Source organism: Danio rerio, chromosome 19, assembly GCF_049306965.1.
Source record: "Danio rerio strain Tuebingen ecotype United States chromosome 19, GRCz12tu, whole genome shotgun sequence".
Classification (NCBI taxonomy): domain Eukaryota; kingdom Metazoa; phylum Chordata; class Actinopteri; order Cypriniformes; family Danionidae; genus Danio; species Danio rerio.
In genome coordinates, this window is record NC_133194.1 from 27,302,071 (window position 1) to 27,329,085 (window position 27,015).

The window sequence follows — 27,015 nt, forward strand, 5'->3', positions numbered from 1 at the left end:
GATCTGGCTTATGACCCTATGGTGGATCATGTGATCTCCTTGACCGCTTAGGTCAGTGGGGTGAGAACTAGGAATTCTGGCCTTGCGTAAAGTGGTGCAAGAAAGAACAGTTGCTGTGGTGAGTTTATTTGTCCTTGTCCTCTTTGGGATTCCTCAGGGTTCTGTTCTTGACCTAGTTTTTTTAAAGAATCCTTTGTAATGGATTGGTCAAAAACACAATGCTGTACCTCATTGTAATTATTATGTATCAATATATCCCACAATATATACCTATGTGAATAACACACAGTCATATCTACTATTGTTTTAAATAATCTTGTTATATTAAAAATATATGGCTCCACATTTTCTTCAGCTTAATGAGATGACTTAAAATTTGAAGTTGCAGTTTTTAATTGGTCAGTATTTTCAGTCACTTGACTGTCGTTTATATTAATATCTTCATAGCAATGGTAGCTACAAACCTACTAGTTATAAACGTTAATTTTAAAAAAAGTGATAAGCCATACAACAATCTCTAAGATAGATTGTCTGTAAATTTGAACAAATAATTAGTTGTGTTGCTTCACTCAGAGTACTCAGCAGCAGTCAACCATGCAGTAACGTTAATAACAAAGCATTGGCGAATGGCGAGCGCCGGTCGGATTCTGCGCTGCACATGCGCGTTCCGAACTTTTAGCGACTTCCTGCCAAATAGTTGTCCCTAACAACAAACGGCGCCCCACCGAGGGAATTTCACTTCAAGGGATCATAAAGTTTCCTCGAAAGTAGTGCTTGGTGAAATGGTAAGACTTTCTTTCCCATTCGCTTGCGGCACCCTGTGCATTTCAGCGTTTTAATGAGCAGTTTAGTATGAAATGCTAAGGTCAGCAAGCCGCGAGCTAAATAACACACGTTGGCTAACTGCTCAAACTGTGCTAAACGCTAACCCTACCCTACAACCACTGGGAAACAGTTTTCTCCTACTTCGTATTATATATATCGACGCCGTTATGTTTGTTTACAAATATGATTACATTCAATGCGTGTCTTATATTAAACCGCGTTGCTTATTTACCACCCACAGTTTTGGAGAGAAACACTGGTCGTGTCTCAAACCATACCGACCATCCTATCTAGGCAGCACTTTTTGGCGTCATATAAGCAAAACGTTGTCTTTGTGATGAAATACTACAAAAAAGGGAGTCTGAGAGCAGATGTGAGGTCCTCACCTTCACCGCTCAGCCGTCCTCCAGTATCTGAGGTTCAGTCTCCCTTTGTGATGCCTCTGCTGCTGTTTCGTTTTGATGGTAACGTTAGTGTTCTGTTCGCACGTTTTATACAGCAACTCCTGCAGTCGAGCTCCACTGACCTATATTTTTTTAATATGATGTGGATGTTTTTAAAACTAAATTAAATGGGTATTTAAATAATTGTAAATTGCGAAATGCACATGATCTCTTAATGTAAAAATATTATTTATATTATGAACATTATTTGTTTGGGTTCTAAAGATTTAAGTACATTCATCCACCCACACACAAACAGTGATACACAGTGATACACAGTGAAGGTAAATACATTTATAATGTTCATAGGTGTTAACAATTAAGTAGTATCAGTACTGGCCAAAATGTCCATCTTGGTGTAATAAATCTATACATAAAGTTTACATAATCACAAAGCTTTGACTTTAAATGAATGTGTTTGTATGAAAGCTCTAATGTTTGTTTAATGACTTCCAACAAGTCAAATGTGTTTGTTGTTGTTTTAGTGCAGGAGTGCTCAACCCTTTTCCTGGAGATCTACCTTCCTGCAGAGTTCAGCTCCAGCCCTGATAAATCACATTTAAACTAATTAGGACCCGGACTGCTTTACAGGCAGGTGTTTTTGATATGGGTTGCAACTAAAATCTGCTGAAGGTAGATCTTCGGGAAAAGGGTGGGTTTTAGAAGCGTATAGAGCTAGTGAGATTTAGTTAACCTGTCATATTTAAAGCTATGGTGCACACTTTCACTTGACTCTGTTTTTTTTTTTTTTTTTTTTTTTTTTTTGTTATACAAAAACCAAACATGCTCCAAGGTTAAAGCAAAGATCTGACTCTAACCCATATTATCTGGGGTTCAACCTAGTTCATCTGATATGGGTTCACATGAGGCAAGCTTAAAGTCGTCTAGTTATGTTTAACGTGTTTACATTTGTTTATTATTAATCTGAAATGTGTTTTTCTACAAATTAAATCAGTGCGTTTAGCTTAAGAGTTTAAAGTAACTTAAAAGAAAATAACATAAGCAAATTTGTCAAATGATATTTATGGTGTATAAATCCAAAATTAAAGAATTTGCCAAATAGTAAGTATTGCCGGTTTGCCAAACATTGACAAAATTTTGATACAGTGCAAAACTGACTAATAGTGTTTTACACTCTGCAAAATAAACATAAAGAAAATAATTTAAAAGCTGTTTTATTTGCACTATAATAGCAACATAAATAAAAAATGTACGTTGTTGAACGTTACCTTTCATGTAGTGAAAGAAAACATCCTTGGTTGCAAGTTGCGTTTGTAATTTGATGTCCCCCAAATCCATCTTTCCAACGAACATTCGCAAACTGTGCAACAACACCTCTAGAGCTGTAGTTAAGCTGCGGTAACACTGGACTTGTCTCCCCATAGACTTCCATTCATACTCATGCGAAATCGTCAAATCGGACACGCAAGGTCATGCGTCAAGTTTCGCAGGTTGCTGCGGTGCAAAGTTCAAGCTTGGTGAACTATGACCTGCAAAATCGTATCACATGACTGCATGAGACCAATCGAGGATCAAAACATGACCTCTCTGGACAGAAATTTAAAACATGGAGCAATCGCTCACTTTTTTTTATTGTCTAATAATATTGTTTAATCCCGCCCCTTTTCGCAGCACCATACGACATATTTTCGCTCACACAAACTCTAGTGTGACCGCAGCTTTAGAAGCATAGTTCTTGGCTGTGTTCTATTCCCAGTTAGTCCCTCTGCCCTATTCCTTTCAAAAGTGCAATATTTAAACTCAGAATGGTTTAAAATAATAAAAAAAGAACATTAAAGTCATCTCTCTTATTTTAATTTCCTTTTAAAGTATTTTTCTACTGTTCAGCTTGGCGATCTTCATATTGACAATTGTGCTCCCCTCTTAGTCTACTTCGAAATAATTTATGTTGTTACTGTCAGAGCCGTGGCTCATGACGAAAGGTATAGATGACATATGGTTTTAATTTATAATAGCATAAGCTATTTAATATGAAATGTATGTGAACTGTATTGGGCCTATGCTAGAACATTTCTGCAGTGGTTTGAATGTGTTAAAGTTGTAAAAGTTGGCTACTAGACTGCTTAAATAGACTACTTAAAATGATATATTTTTAATTTTTTAATACCAATTCAAATCAAAACCATTAAAGTGATGATTTATATATGAGATTAGAATACGTGTTAGCTTTTTGTAAGTGGTTTTATGTTTTAGAATAGAATATGGATTTTTCTCAATAATATTTGTAAAGGAATCATAGGCCTTGTATGTGCTGTTTACATTTATTTAAATTAACATGGAAAACAAAGACATGTTTTAACCAAAACTCATATTGGATTTTTTAAAAATGTGTCTGCGTGTTAAAATAATTTGCACAAATAAGTTACAGCGGTTTTTCTGAAGAAGTTGTTACTCCGCTCTATTTAGAGCATCATTATGGATTATAACAGCACAAACTTTTCTGTAACCGTAGTAGTGCTGTGCGTTATTTGTTTGAACTTTTAAGGTTACATGCTGACTGACTGACTGACTGACAGGTGCGTGATGCGTTAGGCCAGCAAACACGGCATATAGCCGTTACACTTTACTTCAGGACGCATTAATACCGCTCTGTAGGTCTTTTGGAGACATTCATAAATATTCCTAGCAAATCTAATAAATGTTGGAGACATACTTGTTACAAAAATGCACTAAATCACTTTTCAGCAGCGTTTGTTTGAGAGCGCACAATAAGAACTGCGCTTGGGCAGCGTATATTTGAGGGAGCATGCAAGAAGTTTTGTGCACGAGCAGAGAAAATCGGCAGACAAGATAGATTTCTTTTGCTCCCATAACTCCATGGTCAGTTTTTCTGGAATATATAATCAGATGTTTCAATAAAATGTTAACATACTTTCTATGTGAGCTTATGTTTTGAGTTTTTACTGCAAATGTTACATCTTTAACGCTGGAATTGCTCATAAACAGATTTTTCAATATAATATTAACATATACTTTCTCTGATTTATAAGTTTTGAGTTTTTACCTCAAATGCCACATCCATAATGCTGGAATTGCTCCTATATTTCTTTGTTCTAAACAAATCATTCACAGACACATGCATAACATTCAGACTTCATCTTTAAAGAACCTACTAATTCAGAGTACTACTGCCTTTGTTTTGATCAAACTTGTCAAAATCTGAGACATTTGTGTCATATATGTTAAATATGTCTAATAAATTCATTATTAACTCCTGGAACACTGCAGGAATCACAGGACCCTACTTTTATCTTTTTGTATTTCTCTGTATTTTCCATTGTTTTGTACACTATCTTTCGTTGTATTTGCAAAAAATAATAATTTCAGTTTTGACCCCCACTGACATATGGGGATGAATAAAAAGAATTTAAATTTTTAGTTGAGGTATCCTTTTAAAGATTAGTTTTAGAAAACCTGAAGTCTGTTTTTTTTTTTTTTTATCCAAAGCACGTTCCTGGGACATTGAGCTGGACATTGCATAAGTGTTGTTCAGGGCTACACGTGATTCATTAAACACTGTAGTTTCACAGTAATGAAGCGTCTGCTAATTTGGCTCAAGTGTAAGCAAGCGTTTGACCTGCTTCCACACTTTTATTCATTTTCCAATTATATAAATGCAGTTAAAAGAAGGCATTTGATGAATAAAATTAGGTTAGATCTTATCCTCACCCACCCTGTGGATGTGACAGCTTGCGGAGAAACACCTAATGCCTTTGATCTAATCAGGAAAGAATACAAGCTTCCTAGTTTTCACCAAATGTAGGTTAGTATACATGTAAGGAGACACGATCATATAATCCAGTCATGTGCGCTGGAAAGTGGGAGGGTATGGAGGAAACATCTGGTGCTTTTGTGGAGGAGCCTCACGTGCATCACCTGCCAGGCATGAGCTCACCTGCCACCAGGGTGACTGTGGTATTAGGACCCGCAAGGCCCACTTTTCCCCCCTGATTTTCCCATAATGCTCAGCATCGTCATCACGCACATGTCAAGGATCAACCTCAGTCTGCATATATAAAGATGTCTCGACGTGTTATAATTGTGTCTTTCATTTAGGGCTTTGGCCAAAGCAGAATCAGCGGCAACTGCTGAGACTGACGGCACAGATTTCCCTGAGCGGACGGTGAAGACGTCCTCTCTCAACGGCATGGACGAATCACAGGAGGTGCCCGAGTTACCTGTGAGTAAACTGACTCTCAAAAAACGCTTAGCTAACATATATAGTTATATATTATTATTTAATACAGTTAATATATTATGTAGTTGATATTCTACTTATTCAACAATGAATAAAAAAGTGTTTGGTGTATTTTAAAAGCTTATTTTGTGGTTCACTTGTATGTAGTCTTGCAGTTTGAAAAATTAAAAGGTGATGTTTACAAGTTTTAACTAAATGAATATGCTTATAAGTGATTTAAAATGTGCTCAGAGTATGCAGTTTGTATTAAGTGCTTGGTAATAGCATATGTGACTTATACAACATAAGGATTTAAATTTGTGCTATAAATGTTATTTGTTGTAGTATTAGATTAAAATGGAATTGGATCATTTAGTCATCCTCTTGCCATTGCAAATGGTTTTGTTCATTTTTGAATTACAAATATATTTTAATGAAATATGTGAGATTTTACTGTCCCTCCATTAATAATCTGTTATGCTTGCACTATTAAGTTTTAAATAATAGGGATAGACATCAGTCCAAACAATTTAAGCTTAATCTAAGTTATGCAAAAAGACACGTTTGGTTTATGTAATAAACTAAAAACGACATTGATTTTGCAAAAGCTCAAATGTGCACTTCAGAATGAATCTAATTGGCTCTTGGATATCAACCAAGCATGCTTGATCCTTCATGATCTTTAAACTAAGTTCACTGATCAGTATTGGTAAATGAAATCTGCAAAAAAAAAAAAAAAATCAATCAAATTAACTCACGGTTTTAAAAGTGTCATGCATAAGATGCTGCAATAGAAAAATCATGATCAAATGCAGCTATCTAGCTTTATGTAGTGTAATAAATGTAATGTTTTTGTTGTTTTTATTGAATAGACAAAAAAAGCTCGGCATGATCCAGAAGTGAGTCAGGAGGGTGATTCACGGTAAGCAATTTTGTTTGAGAGTGGGGTTCATTTTTAAATATTTTTTAGAATGCACTTTTATTGCTAGTTGTTGGTAGGGCTGTAGATTGAGATGATGTCATTCTTAATGGCAACAATCAGTGCTCTGTTCATATCTTGCCCTTCAGCAAGGTTAAAAAAAAACTAAACAATAATAGGGCAGAAGTAAAGTACAAAGAGTGTCTTGTTAGAGTAAAAGTGACTTCCTTTTGGATAACTGCCAAATTTTAGTCTTGCCATTAATTGCCTTTTACAAAATATCTGAAAATATTTGGCCTAAGAAGTGCTCCAGTCACTCCAATAGCTACTCACACGCAAGACGTTTGTACGTCCTTATTTTCAAACTTCATTCCATGACTTGCATACAGTTGTGCTGGTGAAACATGGCACCATTGTGATCACTGATTATTGTTGTGTTGTGTTATATATTCAAGAGAACAACAGGACAAGGTTGTAAAAGTCTTTGTTTTGCAGTAGCGTCGTTGCTAATGACAGCAGTGACTCCCCAAACCGGGATGAATCCTCAACACAGTCAAACGTCAACTCCTACCCTCCATCCTCTGTCACACACTTGCACTCTAGTAAGCAGGTTTCTGCATTGATACTTCATTTTTGAATTGTGTTGTAAAAGAACCATGTGTATGTTTGGCAGTAAGAATACAATGACTTCTGACACCTTTTTTCACTATTAATTTCTATTGTAAACAATACTATTTATTAGGTATTGTTGATGCACTTCATATATTTTTCATATAAATGGTTCAAAGTAAAAACTCCATTTAAAACATATTTTATATTATTTTTTTAACATTTATATTTATTATTATTATTGCATTTAGAATTTCTTTGTAAAATGAATTAGTTACTATGAATGAAGTTCACAGTTTCATTTGCAGTTATTTCAAAGTTATTTCAGAAAGATTTTAAACAGTCTGTTGTCCTTTTTATTTGGAACTTGTTAGTATAACAGTACCCTTCAATTTCTTTGAAAGTTCCTGGGGCTCCAGACCAGTCTAATCAAGAGACGATATCAAGATCCCAGGGCTGCGTCACAGAAAATGCATATACTCACAACGGTAATGACCCTTTCTCTGTTATGCTGAGACATAAAATATGATACTGTTGTACCAAAACCTCCTTATTGTCAACAGCAGTGACGTGTAAAGACCTCGCCACAACCACATCAACTGAATATACCTCACAGATGTACCAAGGAAGCAAGTAAGTACTGAAAGTTATTTTAAATGGTATGATGTCTTTAAAATGCACCAGATCAAGTGTTTGATCCAACTTTTTGCCTATATTATTATTTTATTTACAGTTAATCCATCAAATATTAAAAGGCATCTAATTAGATTTTACAATTTACTCAAAACAAGACTTTCTGCAGCAATTTTACAGATGTACTGTATAATAAATATCACTGTTCTGTATGAAATATAAAGAGAAAATAATCTGAATACACAAAATGAGGGATAATTTCATGGCGGATAAAAGTAGAGCACAAACCAAAACAACCTAATAGTTTTTACTATGTCAATTGATTGTTTGTAGAGCAATATTATTATTATTATTATTATTATTATAAATAGAATGAGAATGATTTGTTTCAGTTCTTTTAAATACAAATTCCTAAAACTATAAGTAAAAAGTAAAATAAGTAAAAGCCGTAATTTAAAAATCAATGGTCACATTCGCAAAAAGCTGGATAATCGTTAAGTATTTAATTATTTGTATGTTCTAACCAGTATGTACATAAATTGTATTCTAAAGAAAAATAATATCTATATGCACAGCTAATCGCTAAAGATTACAATATTTATTCAAACACCCACCTAATCTTGTTCCTCAATCACAACAATTCACAAATAAAATTAATTCACAAACATTTGATAAATATGATCACATTATACATTCAAATCTGCATTTGAACTGTAGAGAACAGTTCAGTACGGTTATGAAACTGCTTCAGTATTTAGATTTTTAACCACATAGTGTTGTTATTTGAGTTACAAACATTCAAACGATCACAGATATAACTATTAATAGATGTATAATAATATAGATAAAGAAATATAAACATCATTGGCCACAGTTGCGGCCAATATAGACTAAATCACCTTTTGAAAGTAACTGGACACTGATGATAGGTAGTAACACTTAACCAGTAATTCAAGCAACTGGTAAAAATGCATGTCAATGAACAATTTATTTAAGACATTTGGTTTTTATTATTTCATAAACGAATCATTAGTAAAAACAAGAGCATGGTTTATTACTAGTAAATTAGTGTTGAATTCATCTTGACAGTATGATTATTAACAACTTCAAATCCCTTTTACGTAGGTAATAAACCTAGTTAATGCCAACCTGATGAAATTGTCATTTTGCTCTTAAGTGTTGTAACTCTCCTCCATTATTCTTCAGCACCGCTGTCACCGCATATGCCAGTCAAGTGGCTTTCCCCTCCCTGGGCCAGTCATCAATGTACAGCGCCTTTCCTCAGTCCGGCCAGACATACGGACTGCCACCATTTGGTCTGTGCTTCACCCAGTTGCCGTCTGTGCTTTAATTCATCAGAAACACTTCACCCAAACTCATTCCACTTAAACCCTCACCCTGCATTCACACTGTACGCCAGCTGTCAGATCAGTTCACATCTGCATTACATCCTGTTCCTAACCGCCCCTCTAATCAGCCCTTTCGTCTCTGCATCCCTTCTCTCCTCCACTCTTTGCCCTCTCCCTTTGCCATCTATCCATGCACGGCCTCAGGCGCCATGTGGCCAGGCTTAAAGACCGAGCTGCCCGAGGCGCCCTCTGTTGGTCAGACGGGATTTCTCAGCTTCAGCTCAGCCTATACCTCAACCCAACCCAACCAGATCCACTACTCCTACCCCAGCCAAGGCAAGCCTGCTACTGCTATCTGTCACTGTGTGTGTCTCTACACACTCTCCAAATCTTACAGCCTTATCAATACAGAAGCGCTGATTGGTATAGGCTGTCCACTGCCATTAACGCTCATATAACATTTCATTATCATCCTGAATTTTAATGCCGATGTTTTGGTTCTTTGGTATCCTCTATAATTATTTTTCCCCATTCAGGTTCCTGTTTTACTACATCCAGTGTGTACACTAACATCCCCCCATCAACCGCAGTGACCACAGCTGCTGGCACACATCAGGTGGGTCCTTAATTTAAAGTCAGTAATATATGGTTGTGTTTGTATCCCAGCAATTAAGATTTCGCTGTTTGAAATACACGCATTGAGCATTATTCTTATAATCTAATCAAGTTAAACATGGTCTGATTTAAAAAGGCTAATATAAAAGTAATTAAATGCATGACCAGGGCTTGAGCATCACTTGGGCGTCTGTCAGTAGTAGTGACTGCCTGCCTGGTTTTTGTCAAAAGGCACAGGTTATACACAATGTGATGGAGATGGCTGCCTTGTAATTGTCTTTGCAGGTAAAACCTTGCCTGGAGATGTAGAATGATCAAGCGATATTTAAATCTTAGGATATCTTACTTCAGATTTCACACTGCTCAAAGTTTAGATAGATTAAAAATGAATCCTGGGCATTCATTTGCTGAGGTTTCACACTGGACTAAACCCTGGAATGGAATACTTTCCATTAATCAAAATGTTTTTCCCTGTACCATGCTTTTTTATCTGAACGCGTTCTTAGATTTGTTTTGCCTGTTGCTATGGTCATAGCCTGGTTTTTTTTCACTGCCAATTTTATTATTTTTACATTTGTTATTCAGCAATGAAATGTTTGGTTGTATTTCGTGTGTTGTAATGGTGTGAATGTATACATACATTTACACTTCATTACTTTTTTGACCTCAAGAGTGATTGATTGTAGTTTATATAAAGAGAACACTAAAAACAGTTTAAAGCCTACTTTAAGATTTCATACATAAATTCATTCAAATCTCTTCAACAGGAGCATTGGAAAAGCATCAAAGCCGTCAATAAAATAAATGTTGAAAATGTAATGTTATTTAATATAAACAATGCAGATGGCATGAAAGTAATTCTTTATAGCGTTCCCAAGTCAAATTTTGCATTAAATTCAGCGATCATAGAATTGCTAAATTCTTGAGGGACTGATTAACAGCTGCCTGTTTTGTTATTCGTTATAGGGCATGGAAAGTCAGCCTTTTAGTCAGTAAAAGTCTGGAAATTTGACATTTGGTTTCGAGTGGGAACACTGTGCAGGCTAGGCATGTGATAGTATCTGTGTTTCATTGGACAAGATTACTTAAACTTTTATTATGGTGTTCAAAAAACACTTTGTTAAAAATGGTTTTAACTTGCAAAAAGCCTGCAGTGATAGTTTCTAACACTGGCCTCATGTTTGCCTTCAATTTTTTAGGAGTTTACAAGTTACAACTCTGTTGGTCAAAATCAGTTTTCCCAGTACTACGTTCCTCCTCCCAGTTACATGTCTGCTGGGCTGCCTAGCACTGATAGAGATGGAGCAGGGGTGGTGGCACCTGGATATCCTGCCATTAAGACAGAAGGCAGTGCCTCTGCAAACCTGCCCAACACTACAGGTGACTTATTTTCTCTTCAACTTTAGATTAATTATTTTAACTTATTCTAAACTCCAGTGCTTATATGAAGCGGTATAAATGATATGTGATTTTAGCTATAGGAAAGTTATGTGTGTGGTGTCATTTTTGAAATGGCTCCTTGAAGCTCAGATTAGCTGTTATTATTATTTAATCATAGTTGTCATAACTGTCAGCTTGTCAAAATTATATAGTAATTATATTGTTTAATAATATCAAATAAAAGTATTGAAATTATTTTTTTTGTTTGTTTATCAAACACCCCTGTGCACTGCACTATGATTGTCATTTGTGAATGCCCCTCTTTCTTCTGGTTCTTTATTCATTTTATGTTTTGTCTCATTTCATCAGATGCTTCCCCAGGTGTGACGCTCCCAACCGGTGTGGCTCTGCCCGCTGGCATGGCCCTTCCCACAGGAGCACGAGACCAAGACGAGCAAAACCGCAAAACCCCTGCTGGCAAAGCTAAAGGCAAAGCCAAAAAATCTGACGGTTCCCAGTCTACAGACAATGACCTTGAGGTACTAAAGTAACCTGTATAGGTTTAATCTGTTTATAAGCTTGTTTAACACTGTACTAAATGAAGAGTACTGTAATAGTGAATCTTAAAATAAACATAAATATTTTGTTCTCAGCGTGTCTTCTTGTGGGATCTGGATGAAACCATCATCATTTTCCACTCGCTTCTCACTGGCTCATTTGCACAGAAGTTTGGAAAGGTACAGTAGTTTGCTATTACAAACATACAGGCTGCGTTTTACATGCATCCAAATATTCTGTTTGTCATAATCAAATGTTTATGTAAACACATTAATTGAACTGAATGAGCTAGATCTGGAAATAGATTGGAAAAGCTGGTTTGTTCCTTTTCTATCTGATCTGTTCTATCTAAACTAGGGATGCTCATTTCGGTTAATTTTGCTAACCGACAACCGCCGCTCATTAATCGGTTATTAACGGTTAACTGGTCAGATTACTATTAATTTTATATTAAAATAAATTGACAAATTATTTTGTGTCCGACACATTAAATATTGCATAAAATACTGATTTATTTTTATATGCTAGCATATTAATAATAGAACAATACAACAGAGCATTTTCAAGCACCTGCAGTGTTTAGCACAGAAGAACAGAATAAACTAAATAAAATGAATAAAATAAATAGGACTGCCCTAAATTATTTTCCACTTAAATAATTAATTTATATTACAAATCGAAAACACTGACTGATTATTTTTAATAACCGGCATAGGCTGTTTTTTTCCAATCATATTTTTGTCTTCTGTCAAATAAAATAGCAGACTTCTTCAAACCACTCGCTCCACGGAAAATATGCATTTATTTAATGCCCCGCTGTTATTATTATAATCACAAAACCTTTTTACATTTTTAATAGAAATCATTATTTTAAAGATTATGTCTTGACGTGATTTCCTTTCTCTCCATCGCGGCTCAAGTGCGCGCGCTGCGTGATGAAAAGACAACAACACGCGCGCATATGTTGACTTTTTGTAAACAGTTTTGTTGTTTAAATATGATATTGCATTAATGTGCATACATGCTTTATAAGCTGTAAAATAAAAGGTAAAGCCTATTTGTTGCGTTTATGATGCAGATCCAGGTCAACATCAGCGCTTTTTTTGGCATCAACACGTCTGTTTCAAGCAATATTCTTCTTCCATTTTGCTTCTTTGGCAAATGTGTCTGTAGGCACGGGTTATAAGTTATCGTCCCGCAAGTTAACTATGTCTTGCAGTTGAACAAGTGGCCGGCCACAGCTAACGTGCTTTTTTCATTCCAAAAACGCGAGGCGCATCTGCCTTTATATGTTGACAAGGAAAAAAGAAGAGAAGAAGCGCGGTCCTCTTATGAAACGACTGAATCAGCTGGGTATCGATTGTGCAAAAGTGTTGCTGTATATGTTGATGAAATTGTAATATTTAATAATATTATAATATTCAAGATTTGTACATTCATACAGCTCTGGATAACTTAAAACAGCGATTAGACCTTCAGAGCGGCATTAATGCGTCCTGAAGTAAAGCGAAACGGCTAGAAACTCCAGCATGATAGAGTGATTATATGCAGAGTCATACTTTAACTATAAATAAAGTATAACTATAGAAACTTTGTTCATCTTAACTGAAAGCTTCTGCGTGTTTGCTGACCTCACGCATCGCGCACCTGTCAGTCAGTCAGTCAGTCAGCACGTAACCCCAAAGGATTAAACAATAGCGCACAGCACTATACGGTTACAAAAAAGTTTGCGCTGTTATAATCCACTTACCTTTTAATACGTTTTGATGCGATTATAATCCGCTATTAAAAACAACAACAACAATAACTGAATGTTTTGAATGGGTATGTAGCCGTGGCGGGATGCATTTTGTTCCCTGCCATGGAAGAATAAATGTAGCGGAAACCAAGCTCTTTAAAAGTTCTCTGTAGTTGTCTTGACAACACAAACTGCTGCTCTGGGATGAGCTGCGTGCAAAAGATGCCCCTCTTAACGCAAAGGCGCATTCAATCGGCCCCTTATGCAGCCAAACTAAAAATATATAAAATAATAGTTTTAATCGTTTAACTGATAGCATTAATCGGTCACAAATGCACCCTTTCGGTTTAAGGTTAATCGATTATTTTGAGCATCCCTAATCTAAAAACTTAAATCTGATTAACTTCTCAGTCATATTAGGAATCGTCTGCGGGACATAACATCACATATTACACAGTGCAAAATTCATGTTCTATATTAAGAGCTCCTTCATAACAGATCATTCCCATCAATTTTAACTCCATATCTTCATCCAGAGATGGCAGGTTAATGGCAGAAGAATAGGCATTGCAATAGTGTGAAAAAGCCACACAGGATGTGGTAAAGCTGCTTGTGTATTTCTTTGTTTGTAAAGATGTTAGTAAACCTTCTAAAAAAAATAATAATAATAATAATATTGCTGATTTATGAATGTGTATGCCAACAGGGTAAAAATAACAGTTAGCTTTGTTTGTATCACATCTATGCTGTCTCGCTCTCTACAAGTGTGATATGATGTCACATGTACTGTAGATTGCATGTGCAAAAGTTTAATCACAATCTACTGTATATAAAACGCAGCTAAGCAAATGTTTGAACCAGATTACAATGTTTAGAGTACATGTAAACAGATCTGCCATCATTCAGTTCATTCTGATTTACAAAAGTTCATGCAACAGATACTTTTTTTTTTCTTTTTTCTTCTCAAATTTCTATTTCTGTTTCTTTTCAGGACCCAGCAACAGTTCTCAATTTGGGTCTTCAGATGGAGGAGTTGATCTTTGAGCTTGCAGACACGCATCTCTTCTTCAATGATCTGGAGGTGAGTGGAGAATAAGAAATGTGTCCGTGTGCTCTGTTACGTTCATGTAAATAACATTTAGGTCTTGTGTCAACACAGGAATGCGATCAAGTCCATGTTGATGATGTTGCCTCGGATGACAATGGACAGGATTTGAGGTAAACATGGTCAAAACTTATAATTACAGTTCTTTAAGTGACCATAACATTATTTCTGTCTAGCTTTAGCCACATGCGTATGTAGAAATTTTAAATTTGATTTGTGCTTTGAATGCTTTGAAATAGTTGTGTTGCTGGACCAAATGTCGGGCTCTGATTTTCATGATGCTAAAATACGGAATCCAGTCATAAAAATTAAATTTGCTTTACTGTTTAAGTTTAATATAATAAACTAAAGAACACTAAAGTAGGCCTGAATATACCTAAACAGATTGTAATGTGGACTTGTGTTTGTGACTGAATATTAAACAGCAAAACATTTATTTAAATGTATAGTTTGTATGTTATGTCTTTAGGCCTATATTAATAAATAAAAATATATTCATTTATTCATTTATTTTCTTTTTCACCTTTTTTTAACTTATCTAGCATAATATTTTACATGGCGGATGCCCTTCCAGCCAAAATCTAACACTGGGAAACACCCATACACTCTTGCATTCAAACACATACACTACAGCCAATTTAGCTTATTCAATTCACCTATACTGCATGTCTTTTTACTGTTGAGGAAGTCCATGCGAACACGGGGAGAAATAAAAATATATGTAATATAATAAACAAAAATAACATCAAGGATCTTATCTAAATAAATAAAAGTAAAAAATATATATCTACTTGCAGAAACAGGTCTGTTTTATTCAAATATTTACTTTTGATTGTGGCTGTGTATTAGTTACTTTTTGTAATTTTTATTTTTTTTTTCTCTGTGATTTACATCTAATATTGGCCATTTTGGACATTTTTAGCAACTACAACTTCTCCAGCGATGGATTCAGTGGACCTAGTGCAGGTAGTGGTCCGGGTTCAACTGCAGCGGTACAGGGAGGAGTGGAGTGGATGCGGAAACTGGCTTTCAGATATCGCAGACTTAAAGAGATCTACAATGGATACAAAGGGAACGTAGGAGGTAATTACTTTACTTTACTTTTATTTACTTTACTTTACTTTTACTTTACTTACTTTACTTTACTTCACTTTTTTACTTTACACAGAGTTTCTGGACAGAAATTAATTTTCATGATAGTTCATCTTATGTCTGTTTAGAAGCACAGTGCATTTTTCCACTAGGTGTCACTGTTGTTGTTGTTGTGTTAAATTGCAGTTCTCTGTTACTCTTGCTAACATACTTTACATATTTGGTTGGTCACAAATCAAGTATACTAGAATGAAGTTAATGACAGCCTCGTATGCTTCATGATGGGTCTGACAGAGGTACGTGTAGAATAACTGGTTAACTTTTATAGAATGCTTTAGCTTAAACGCAAAACAACAAAATGATTGCACTCAGAGGCAGTAGAAGTGTGAGAGTGTAGTATAAACTGTGTCCTCTGTTTTATTTCTTGTTCACTTTGGTTTCGCAGTTACATGGCTTGATATTGTTTATTTCCTTTTTGTTTGTGTATTATTTTTCAAACAAATTTAAGAAATGTATACTTGAGGTCAGTGAGGACACATTAAATGTATAAAAATTGACATTTTGATGAAATAAACACCATTTTTTAAAAATAAATAGTGATATGCTTATCAAAATATCATAAAAGTAAGTATTAGTTTCAACTAAATTATTAAGGGTCTTGAATATTTTTAATATTGATGACAATAAGAAAAGTTTCTAGGACAGCATACCGGTAAAATATTTGATGAAGTATTGAAGATCTGAAGAATGAAGTAATTTGTATAAAATATAATTCCTTTAATTTTGTTATTTTAAGTTGTTTATGATTAATTGAAGTAATTTAATTCTTTTTATTATTATAATATTGTTTTCCTCATCATTATACTAGGTTTTTAATAAAAAATATACATCACTACAAGCTAAGAGTAGGGCTGTAAATCTAGAATGTCTACACCTGCTAAAGTATCATTCAAGAATGAATTATATTGAGTTAAACGGAGTGTATAAGAAAGCCTGTTCACCTTTTGACATTTTATTTCATTATCATGGTCAGACATGCAACAACATTTTTCTCCACTTTCTAAAATTTTTGCAACATTTAAGAATTATTCTAATCTAGTTTTGATTCCTTATATCTTATAATTTAATGTTTTATTTTTCAGAGGTGTGATTTATAACCTGTTGTTGTTAAGGGTTACATCAATTTAACTTGTTTTACAGATCAGGTCCAATATTATCTTTAATAGTCACCATCTCCTGCTGTTCTTGTAGGTCTGTTGAGTCCAATGAAGAGAGATCTGCTGCTCAGACTGCGTTCAGAGATCGAGACAGTCACAGATGCCTGGCTGAGCACCGCTCTCAAATCTCTATTGCTTATTCAGTCAAGGTGAGATCTGTCTCTATTCTCAGACCATGTATTTGGAGCAGTGCTTTCCAACCTTTTTTTCCTTAAAGCTTTGACAAGCAAACTTATTAATTATTTTTTGCAGATACAAGGTAAAGGATTTGAACTCTAGCCTTAAACAAAAATATTTAGCAGCCTGGATCACAATCAAAGCATAGTTGCTATACTGTACATTAGCTTTTCTCAGCCTTTCTCATGTTCTCAAATTTTGAAAGGACATGCTGAAGGGTTCTTGTTGGCATTTAAAGAGGAAGTTCAACCAAAACTACAAATTCTGTCATTTTTTTACTCGTCTTTCACATATAAAAAACCTAAAATAAGATATCTAAAGAAAGCTGGAAACTGGTAACCACTCACTTCCATAGTGGAAAGTATAAGTAATAGTTTGGAAGTCAGTGGTTACCAGTTTTCTGTTTTTTTTTTCAGAACATATTTTTTTCGTTTAGCATAAAATAGAAACTTAAAGCGTTTCAAATGACTTGATGGTGAGTAAATCGTGAGAAATTTAAATTTTTGGTGAACTATTTCTTTGAGACATGTTTACTCCAAAGATTTTCAGGCTGAAAGAAATTGGTCTGCATCAAACATTCTCGTTAAAATGGTCATATCAGTGTTGTAATTAGAACATGGCATTCGTTAAAAACAACAATCTGTACAAGTGATCGACAGTTTTTTGTAGCAAATACAGATTATTAGCATTTTCAATTAATGTTAATTTACCATCTTGCTTTTGACATAATATTTACTGTATATTCTGAAATTTTTTTTAGTAAAAATAATAGATAAATATTATTTATCCCGTAAAGTAAATTTAAACCACAATAACCTGCAAATAAATTATATTCAAATGTATAGGTAAAAAGGAAAGCAGTACAAAAAACAGAATATTTTATGGAAAAAAATGTTAAACTGAAACTTCCACACAACTCCTTCATGTTGTCCCAACACAAATTTATTAAGTTAACCTAATTGTTTTATGTTCAATCCATTTAAATTTGTAAAAAAATAAAAATAAAAAATCTAATTATTTCCCCCCCAAAAAAACAAAAATTTCTTGTGTCGTTTTACAAATTAAATATATTTCTTGAATGTGGAAATTTAACAACGAGGTAATTTCTAGGCGTTGGGGCTACAGGGTGTACATAATGTGTGATGGAAACATTATCACTGTCAAAGCAAAAGTTTGTTTAATTTTTTTGCCAGTGTATGTTGTTACACTTCTTGCCAAGTTGCTTTATGATCGTTTGGTTAATTTAATGTATACTTCCTGAATAATCAAGTATTATTATTCTTAAAGGTGAAATGAAGCGCTCAGGCAAGTTTACACTATTTTGTACATTGTATTCCTCTTTAATAAAAATATATTAGGCAAACCTGATTAATGTAACCATTTAGAAGAAAACGCCATGTTTTACAATAGATTTTAGACCTAGGGCACTGCCCTTAAAAGTGGAATCGAATGTGCAAAATAATGTAAACTTGACTGAATCCTTGATTTCCCCTTTAAAACTCTAGTGAATTAATCAACTCTCATTCATATAAGTTTCTGCTGATTTTACTTGAAATTTTAAGATGAATCTTCAGATACCCGTGGCTTCAAACTTTAAGAAACCTGTTTGGCATGTTGTCCAGCACCAGCACGTTATATGCAATGTGTTTGATTTAACTTAAATGGTGTGAAAACACTATCAATAGGCTAATTATGTGGTGTATGTTCACAGGGGCAGATGTATGAATGTTTTGGTCACCACCACTCAGTTGGTTCCTGCTTTAGCTAAAGTGCTTCTATATGGCCTGGGTGACGTTTTTCCCATCGAGAACATCTACAGCGCCACTAAAATAGGTAAAATCAATATGCAAACATTATGGCATTCAGTCATTCCAAAGCCAGACAGTTCAGACAAGCAGAATGTAAAGAAAAAAAAAAATTGGGTCGGAGGAAAATAACTATTTTTCTTTTTCTATTTCTCTTGCAAAACTGTTGTTTCACAAACACTTCCTGTTCACTTTATATTTTTATGTACAGTCAAGCATGAACCCAGAGTATAAAAGCAACTTCTTTCATTAGTGATGTGCATAATGGATATGTCTTGCAGTGGTTGAAAGCTCTGTAAACACACACACACACACACACACACACACACACACACACACACACACACACATATATATATATATATATATATATATATATATATATATATATATATATATATATATATTAGCATACATCTAGATATAGGATATTTGTTCATTTTGTTGTACAGTGTGAGTTTTACGAACATTAGATTTGTACATTTGAGAGACTGAATACAGTTTAGTTGAATGGAAATCTAGTATAATTAAATACATTATAATTTGATATAACTGTGTTCTCTGGGTTCACTCTTGAATGTAAATACAAATTACCTACATTTTTTTAAATTTAAAGTGAACAGTAAGTGTTTGTGGAACTTTGCGAGGGAACGCAAAAACTTTAATTATTTTTTTTGTTCCCCCATTCAGTTTTTTTTCTCCCACCTATTTTTTTCCCCACCATCACATCCCTTCTGGATCTCCTTAGTCATCTGTAGTTACATTGTGTAATAAGACCAAAGAATACGGAAAAATTATATCTATAGGCCAGTGGCTTTGGCTTTATCAAGTGGAATGATATTATGCAGCACATGAGAATACGCTGTTTTCAGAGGCTGCATATAGACTGACATTTGACTGATACAATCAATAAACACTTGATGCTTGTCTTCAGCCTCTTTTTAAAAATATATGGAGTGTTGCTTTAAGCTTCAAAATTCTGATGATAACAAAAAGCATTAAAAACATTCAACTGTCAAATTTGACAACCCCTCCAGTTGATTAACTTGATAACTAAAAGAAGTAGTAGATATTGCTGTTGAAAACTTGCAGTATTATTTTGTGCTACACTTTCATTATGTAGGAAAGTGGTCTGGATATTTTTTTAAAAACACATTTTGTTCCATATGGTTTTGAACAACATGAGGGTTAATAAAGTATGGTATTGTTCATTTTTGCTGAACTGTAAGTGTCAAACTGAAAAGACTTCAATATCTAAGTGATTGTATAGTTGTATGGATGGTGTTTGTCAGAGTAATGATGACTGAACCTTTAATTAACAGGAAAAGAGAGCTGTTTTGAACGCATCATCTCTCGCTTTGGGAAGAAAGTAACCTATGTTGTTATAGGCGACGGCCGTGATGAAGAGTTTGCAGCAAAACAGGTACAATGTCAAAATATCGGCATCTGAACTATTTTTATGATCTCATTGCAATATATTACCTGCGTAAAGTATTACTACATTTTAAATGAACTAGTTTCTGTTTTAATGCTTTGAAAAAAGTAGTTCATTCTTGTGATTTTTATTTTTTTATTTTTATCTATTTATTTATTTTTTTTGACACCATACATTTTATATTCTTCATTTAGTGAAACAATGCCCTTTATTACAGTTTTGTAACCCATTGTTAAAAACATGGTAAACCTGCTGACCACCTCTCAGGTACAGGTCTCAAGTAGTAATGCAACGATTAACTGGTTTCACTGTTAACCGCTCTTTAATTCGTCACGGTTAATTAATCGTAAAGGCTCCTCAACACCGCGTTTCTGCACAGAACAAAACTGCTGCAACTAAACTGTGCGTTAGTTTGTCACTGAGACTAATAACCACGCACACTAGATTATCTATGACTGAGGCTATTAACTAAGGCAAGCTCGTGCAAGTACATTATTTCCATGCACACGCGACACTGCTCGCTCACGCTTTTCAGGGGCACCTCATTGGGATGACGGGGCTTTTGTGGCTGAAGTCTGAGGAAGTAGCAGTACATGAAAAGTACACAGGTTTGCAAACACACTTAGAGTTATTAATAATGTCGCCAATAAAAGCAATAATGTATCAAATGTTAATCCTCCAGCCAAGATCAACCGAGTGATTTTGGAAAGAGCGCTGAAAGACTCTGAGCGGATCAGCTGTTTAATGGCCTGAATCTAGATGCGTTGCATTCACCACGTGTTCAGCACAAATGTCCGCTAAATGTAAAATCTAACACTGTACACAAAGTGCATAAAAACAGTATTGCGCTGGTGGTCATCGTGAGAATCCTGCTCTGCCCCGCTTATATGGGCTGGCTGACTCACCGGCTTTTTTCACAAACAAAGAGAGATGAAAATTACAGCATAACGAGCATTTACAATGACCAAACCCAAACCAAAACTTTTAAAGAGGTGCAGAAGTGAGACTTTGTCCATTCTTTCTGTTTATTAAATTGACCAACATATAAAATAATAGTGCAAAATAAACATTTCTTACTGCAATGCTTCATTTTTTTGATGCAAACCATAGATTTATGTTTTATAAAGTAACAGTGGGATTTTTTTATAGCAGATAACTCACACATTCAAGGCAGAATAATAATGAGAAATGTGCCAAATTCTCTTTAATATGATTGTCTTTATTGTTGTGAAACCTTATACCATCTAATGTGTATAAATATCAAATTCAAAAGTGTGAATGAAACTATTTAAGTCTCATATATATATATATATATATATATATATATATATATATATATATATATATATATATATATATATATATATATATATATATATTTATTTATTTATTTATTTATTTATTTATTTATTTATTTATTTATTTATTTTATTTATTTATTTATTTTTTTTGAGAGAAAAAAAGAATTGAAAGATTTTCAAATACATAATTTTGGATTCATCCAGATAAACTGGTTTGTCCATTCAGACAAACTGTAATATTTTTTGTTTCCCTTATCAAATTTGATGAAATATTGAGGAATAAGACTACAACTACAAAGTAATCTAAAGCGATAATGCACCTAAAAATATTAAATTTACCTGCCCAAAATTTGTTTTAAACGTTAATGTGTGACACATTAACGGAAGAACATTACAAAAGAAGATATTTAAAAGTGTTCAAGTGATAGCTGTTATCTTCCATACTTTTACAATTTTATTTATTTTTTTTTTTACAATGGAAGTCAATATCTAACAGTTTCCAGCATTCTTCTATATTTCTTATTTTGTGTTTAACAGAAAAAGAAACAACTTGTTTCACAACTTTAGGTGAACTGTTCCTTTTTCCTGGTTGGAACTAAACTGTGCAGAGCTGCAGCCCTACAGAAACTAAATTTGACACTTGTGCTTTAAAATTAAATAAAGAAATTAAAACATTAATGTAAATTCCACCTCTGTTAAATCAAGGTGGGGCCCCTTCTGGTGAGAAAAAACAGTGAGCCAGATGTCCCAACCTGGAGACACACAAAAAAATAAAAATAAAAAAATAGCAATAAAAGAAAAGTTTGGAATTCCGTTTTTTGTTTTTAAAATATGCCTAATAGACGTCTAATAGTCATCTCGGCTAAAACAAAGTAAATTCTGGCTGTCAGTGAAAATCTAATAGATGTCTAAGATTATGCCAAAACTAGACTTGTCATCAAATAAACTAGTCTTGTTTTTAGCTATTCTTAAATGTCTATTACATTTTCACTGACAGCTGAAGTTTAGCCTTGTTTTAGCCAAGCTGTCTAAGTTTAGATGTCTGTTAGACATCTATTAAACAGAAAAATTGATTGATGGGTTCTGTCAGCTGTCTGGCAACAGAGGGCATTTATTAATCCAAATAAAGTTGCAAGAGAACTTGTTGGAATGGCTAAAGTTCATTTTGATGGCATTCTGGCACCTTTTTGAAAATGTCATTCCAACCCACAAGGTAATCTTTGGAACCTATATGAAAATGATTCTATTTAAGAAGAGTGATTTCCGAAGCTTTAACATTTTTGTAAAATTATCAATTAAAAACAAATGCCAGTCTTCTTGGGAGAGACAATGAACTGATTTGATTTAAGCTTTTATTCGCAAATAAAAAGGTAAGCCATACTTAATTGAGAAAAACCAGGAGTGACACTCACAACAGAATCAGAATAAAGAAGGAATTAAGTAAGTCTGAGCTTTCATGATGAAGATGGAATGTAATTTGAATACTGTAAACACAGTTTGTTGATCAGTTTTGTATGTGAATAAAAATGTACAATAAATCTAGTTAAAAGCTTTACAGTTTTAAATTGATGTTAGTGGCAGATTTGATTGATAATATCTTCGCTTGTGTTTTTTAAAAATAAACACAAAATTGGGCATTTGATGTTAATGACTCTCTCAGTTGAATATGCGTAATCCAGGGCTTAACAAATACTTCTTATTGTCTTGTTTTGCATTTAACACATTTTTGTTGGCCTGTTCTCTCAAATTGCGATCTAATCGATGTGTTCCATCATTCTCCAGCACAACATGCCATTTTGGCGAATCTCTTCTCATGGAGACCTGATTTCTCTTCATCAAGCTCTGGAACTGGACTTTTTATAGATGTAGCTGGAAGTGAGACCTGGATCTTTCCAGTTGCATCCGTCAGCAACCCCATTCACCTTAACCACCACAGCCGTGGAGAAGCTGAGGTCATCTCTGGACGCTAGCAGTCACAGACAAGAACTCAAGAAAATCTGTGACTGAATCTCACAAGGCCTCTATTCCCCCAATGGCAGCTATCCTCCCCCTTAAGCTGAACCTTGCACTGGGACGCCACACAAGCATACACAAGGAAAACACTGTCTCCCATTCTCACTGCATCTTTCTCTCGGAAATTGGATGTAGCTGTACCATCTTCAACGTAACTGGATTCACCAAAGGAACAACTCATGACCAAAGGTCTGCACTGGCACAGAAACTTGGCAGTTTGTTGAAGCTCTGTCTTTTTCATTTTTTATTTAGCATTCTTTTTCTTTTTAATGGGCTAGAGAGAAATTTGGGGTCATTTTGATTTGCACTCATTCCAAAGGTCAGGATTTTTGTTCTTATATCTGAAATAGCAGGTTGCATTCATTAGAAGGCTCAGACCAATGCTTATTTCTGTTCTTAAAAGGACAGTCCACCCCAAAATGTAATTCAACTTTTTCGAAGTCCATCCAAGGTTTACACATTTTTAAATTTTGTTCAGTTGAGCATTATTGAAGTTTTTCTAGCCAAAACCATCCTTAAAATAATGACTACAAAGAATTCCAAAAAACCCTGTGGCTTCTGATGATACATAGAGAGGTCTGTGCAAGAAAATGAACATGATTTACAACATTACCTAGTCCATTGGCTCTGCAATGTTAGAAGTAATATTCAGATTCTTGCTCAGAGCTTAATAAGTCCTTAAATATCATAGGTAGTAATTATATTTGTTGATGTTAGTGATATTTGCCTTTAAAGTTTTGTTAAAAGAAAAAAAGTCATCTACATCTTGGATGGCCTGAAGGTGAATTAATCATACATGTTTTTTTTTGTTTTTTTGGGTAAACCATCCTTTTTTAGATGGATGACAGTCGTGGCCTGTTTAATATTTGTTTTCAGATGGTATCTGCAGGGTTTAGCATAGATTCAGTTTCATTTAATCTCTATCTTTATATGACATTTCTGAAATGCTCTGTTCCAGGAGGCTGTATGCATTTTATTTTATTGTGCACGTCATCAATTCTGCTCCAAATTAGGCACATTTATTGAGTACCAAATGGAAGCCATATTACCTTATCTACATTTTATTCCTTTTTTTTCTCGTAAGAATAAATTATCCAGAAATGAAAATGGTAATTTACATGACTTTCATTACAAACTCAAGATGTTTCATTACAAACACAAAAGATGTTAAATAGAAAGTTCATTGTCCTCTTCTCCTTTTACAAGCTGTTTTCCCCCTTCGCTGTATAGCTCCAAAATCAACCGTGCATTTCAAGACTCTAAAATAGCTAAAACTTCCTACACTCTTCCTTTTGATTCAAAAGTAAAAACCACATACAAAAATGAAATTATTTGAGTCTGAACTGGGCCAATTAAAAATTCAGTTGCGTCATTTCATTAAAATTCAGATTAAGGTTTTGTTTTCAGCTAAACGTGGGCTCCGGGAATGTTTTGCCCTAATAGAAATGTTAAATAATGCAATCATGAGCCATATGAACTAACTTGCATTATTGTACCCTGAGATGAGTGGTAATTCATAACATACGTCTTGCTTATATCCATAATTACCCTTTTATTTGAAGCTGCAGGACCCCAGGCTGTGACCCGTTTCTTTTGTTTGTATGCGTTTGGGAGAAAATCTGATAAGTGTGCAATACATTTCTGGTCAGTGATAAAGGATGGTTTCAGTTTTGGTTGAAGGTGGTTTTATGAGCTGGTTTTCGGGTGTGAAATTCCCACCTATGTGAGATTTTGACTGAACATTACTGAGCCTGAAGAAAAAGCAGTTTTACTCAAGCAGCTTTGACAATTAAGAATGTGTACTCTTCGTTTGTTTGCATAGATGTGTGTGTCTGTGTTTCTTTTCCTGTACATATTTATATTGTGCCTTTTAACTATAATCGCCATTCAGTAAGTGTATTATCGTAAAGGGAATTACTGAAATATGACAAACATATGCAAAATGACAGACATATGTTTGTGGTGTTTGTTTTTCTGGTGAAGTGTTAGCTTTGACTGACTCGTAGGCCTGTGCCGTTAGCCCTCATTTTTAAGTTTGGTACTTTTGATGTGCGCTGAATTTTGTCTCTGCTTAAATCTTTTTTTTTTTCCTCTCGATAGCCCAGCCAATCATATGCTGGTTTTCATTCACTTCTGGTGCTTTTTTCCAACTTCGCTTCCTGTATTTTTCAGGAAAGAAATGATGTAGTCCCTGTATAGTGTCTATTATTTACACCTAACTGAAGATACTTGACTGTATCATCAGGAGATCTTGGGATTCATTACTAATGCATAGACAATCAAAGGATGTAACAGCTTTTTGCCAGAGAATAAGAAGTGCTTGATCTAGACCTGGAATTACATTTGAGCTTTTTAGTAAAGTAGAGAAACATCTGGCATATTCCAACTGAAACTGGCTAAAGATGCAAATATCTGTACCTACACTGTTTATGGTTTTGTGTAAGTGAAGTTCATTAAACACTTTGAGGCTGGCCTACCTGCTTTTTCGTTTATTTCTGACTTCAAAATCCCTAAAGGTATTTTCATTTTAGTTGTAACAGATTTGCTATATTTCACTGTTCCTGAAGAAGAACTGTGGACATTACCATATACCATAGAGGTAGAACAAGTGGAAAACATTGTAAATAAAAACAAATTATATATACAGTTGATGTCAGAATTATTGGCCCTTTTTTATATATATTTTTCTTTTTTAAATATTCTCCAAATAATTTTTAACAGAGCAGGGAAATTTTCACAGTATGTCTGACAATATTTTTTTCTTCTGGAGAAAGTCTTATTTCTTTTATTCCGGCTAGAATAAAAGCAGTTATTCGTTTTTTAAAAAAACATTTTTGGGACAAAATTATTAGACTTATTTAAGCTAATTTTTTTTCTGATAATCTACAGAACAAACCATGGTTAAACAATAACTTTAAATAATAACTATATATATATATATATATATATATATATATATATATATATATATATATATATATATATATATATATATATATATATATATATATATATACACACACACACACACACACACACACACACACACACACACACACACACACACCCTTCCATGAGTTAAAGTGAAACTGCCGAATTGCAGTTAAAGTCACTCAAAATTACAGGAAACTTTACATGAAAGCACTTCACGTAAACACCTTAATTATACTGTTGTCTATTAATACAAATGACAGATGTCCATGTAAACATAGTCAGTAGTGTCTTTGAAGTTAGTGAAAGATCCAGAAGGGCATCCTGCTGATTTGATTTGGGCACTTTTTTTATCAGACGGCTCTCTGGTATACATCTACGTTAAAATATCAAGGTGTAAGTCATCATAGCTTGCGTAGAATAGACCCAGCACCCAACCCAACTTTGAGAATAGATTAACGCCGATTTGTTTTTTTTTTGTTTTTTTTTCTATTGCATGATAAGAGTCTTGCGTTAATGCCGATAATGGCCCACCACTAGTAATATTATTAATTATTATTTAATGAACCAGGGCCAATATGGACATTATTATTTTTCTAATAACTAATATAAACAATCTTTGCATATTAGCCTAAGTGGTAGATAGTTAATACATTACCATTTTTGGCTAAA

General features: G+C 34.2%; 1 protein-coding gene across 12 annotated transcripts; it reads left to right on the forward strand.

Annotated features, from left to right (window-relative positions):
* Positions 1-699: 699 nt before the first annotated feature.
* eya3 (EYA transcriptional coactivator and phosphatase 3) lies at positions 700-25,888 on the forward strand. Of its 12 annotated transcripts, none has more exons than XM_073931046.1 (19): positions 700-785; positions 5,346-5,469; positions 6,339-6,388; positions 6,881-6,987; positions 7,399-7,482; positions 7,558-7,627; positions 8,834-9,038; positions 9,181-9,312; positions 9,513-9,592; positions 10,791-10,971; positions 11,341-11,510; positions 11,625-11,708; positions 14,259-14,348; positions 14,427-14,485; positions 15,295-15,455; positions 16,716-16,830; positions 18,570-18,691; positions 19,986-20,086; positions 23,182-25,888. In XM_073931046.1, the coding sequence occupies exons 8-19, from the start codon at positions 9,186-9,188 to the stop codon at positions 23,260-23,262; spliced, it is 1,371 nt and encodes a 456-aa protein (XP_073787147.1). In that variant the 5' UTR covers positions 700-785; positions 5,346-5,469; positions 6,339-6,388; positions 6,881-6,987; positions 7,399-7,482; positions 7,558-7,627; positions 8,834-9,038; positions 9,181-9,185; the 3' UTR covers positions 23,263-25,888.
* Positions 25,889-27,015: the final 1,127 nt, after the last annotated feature.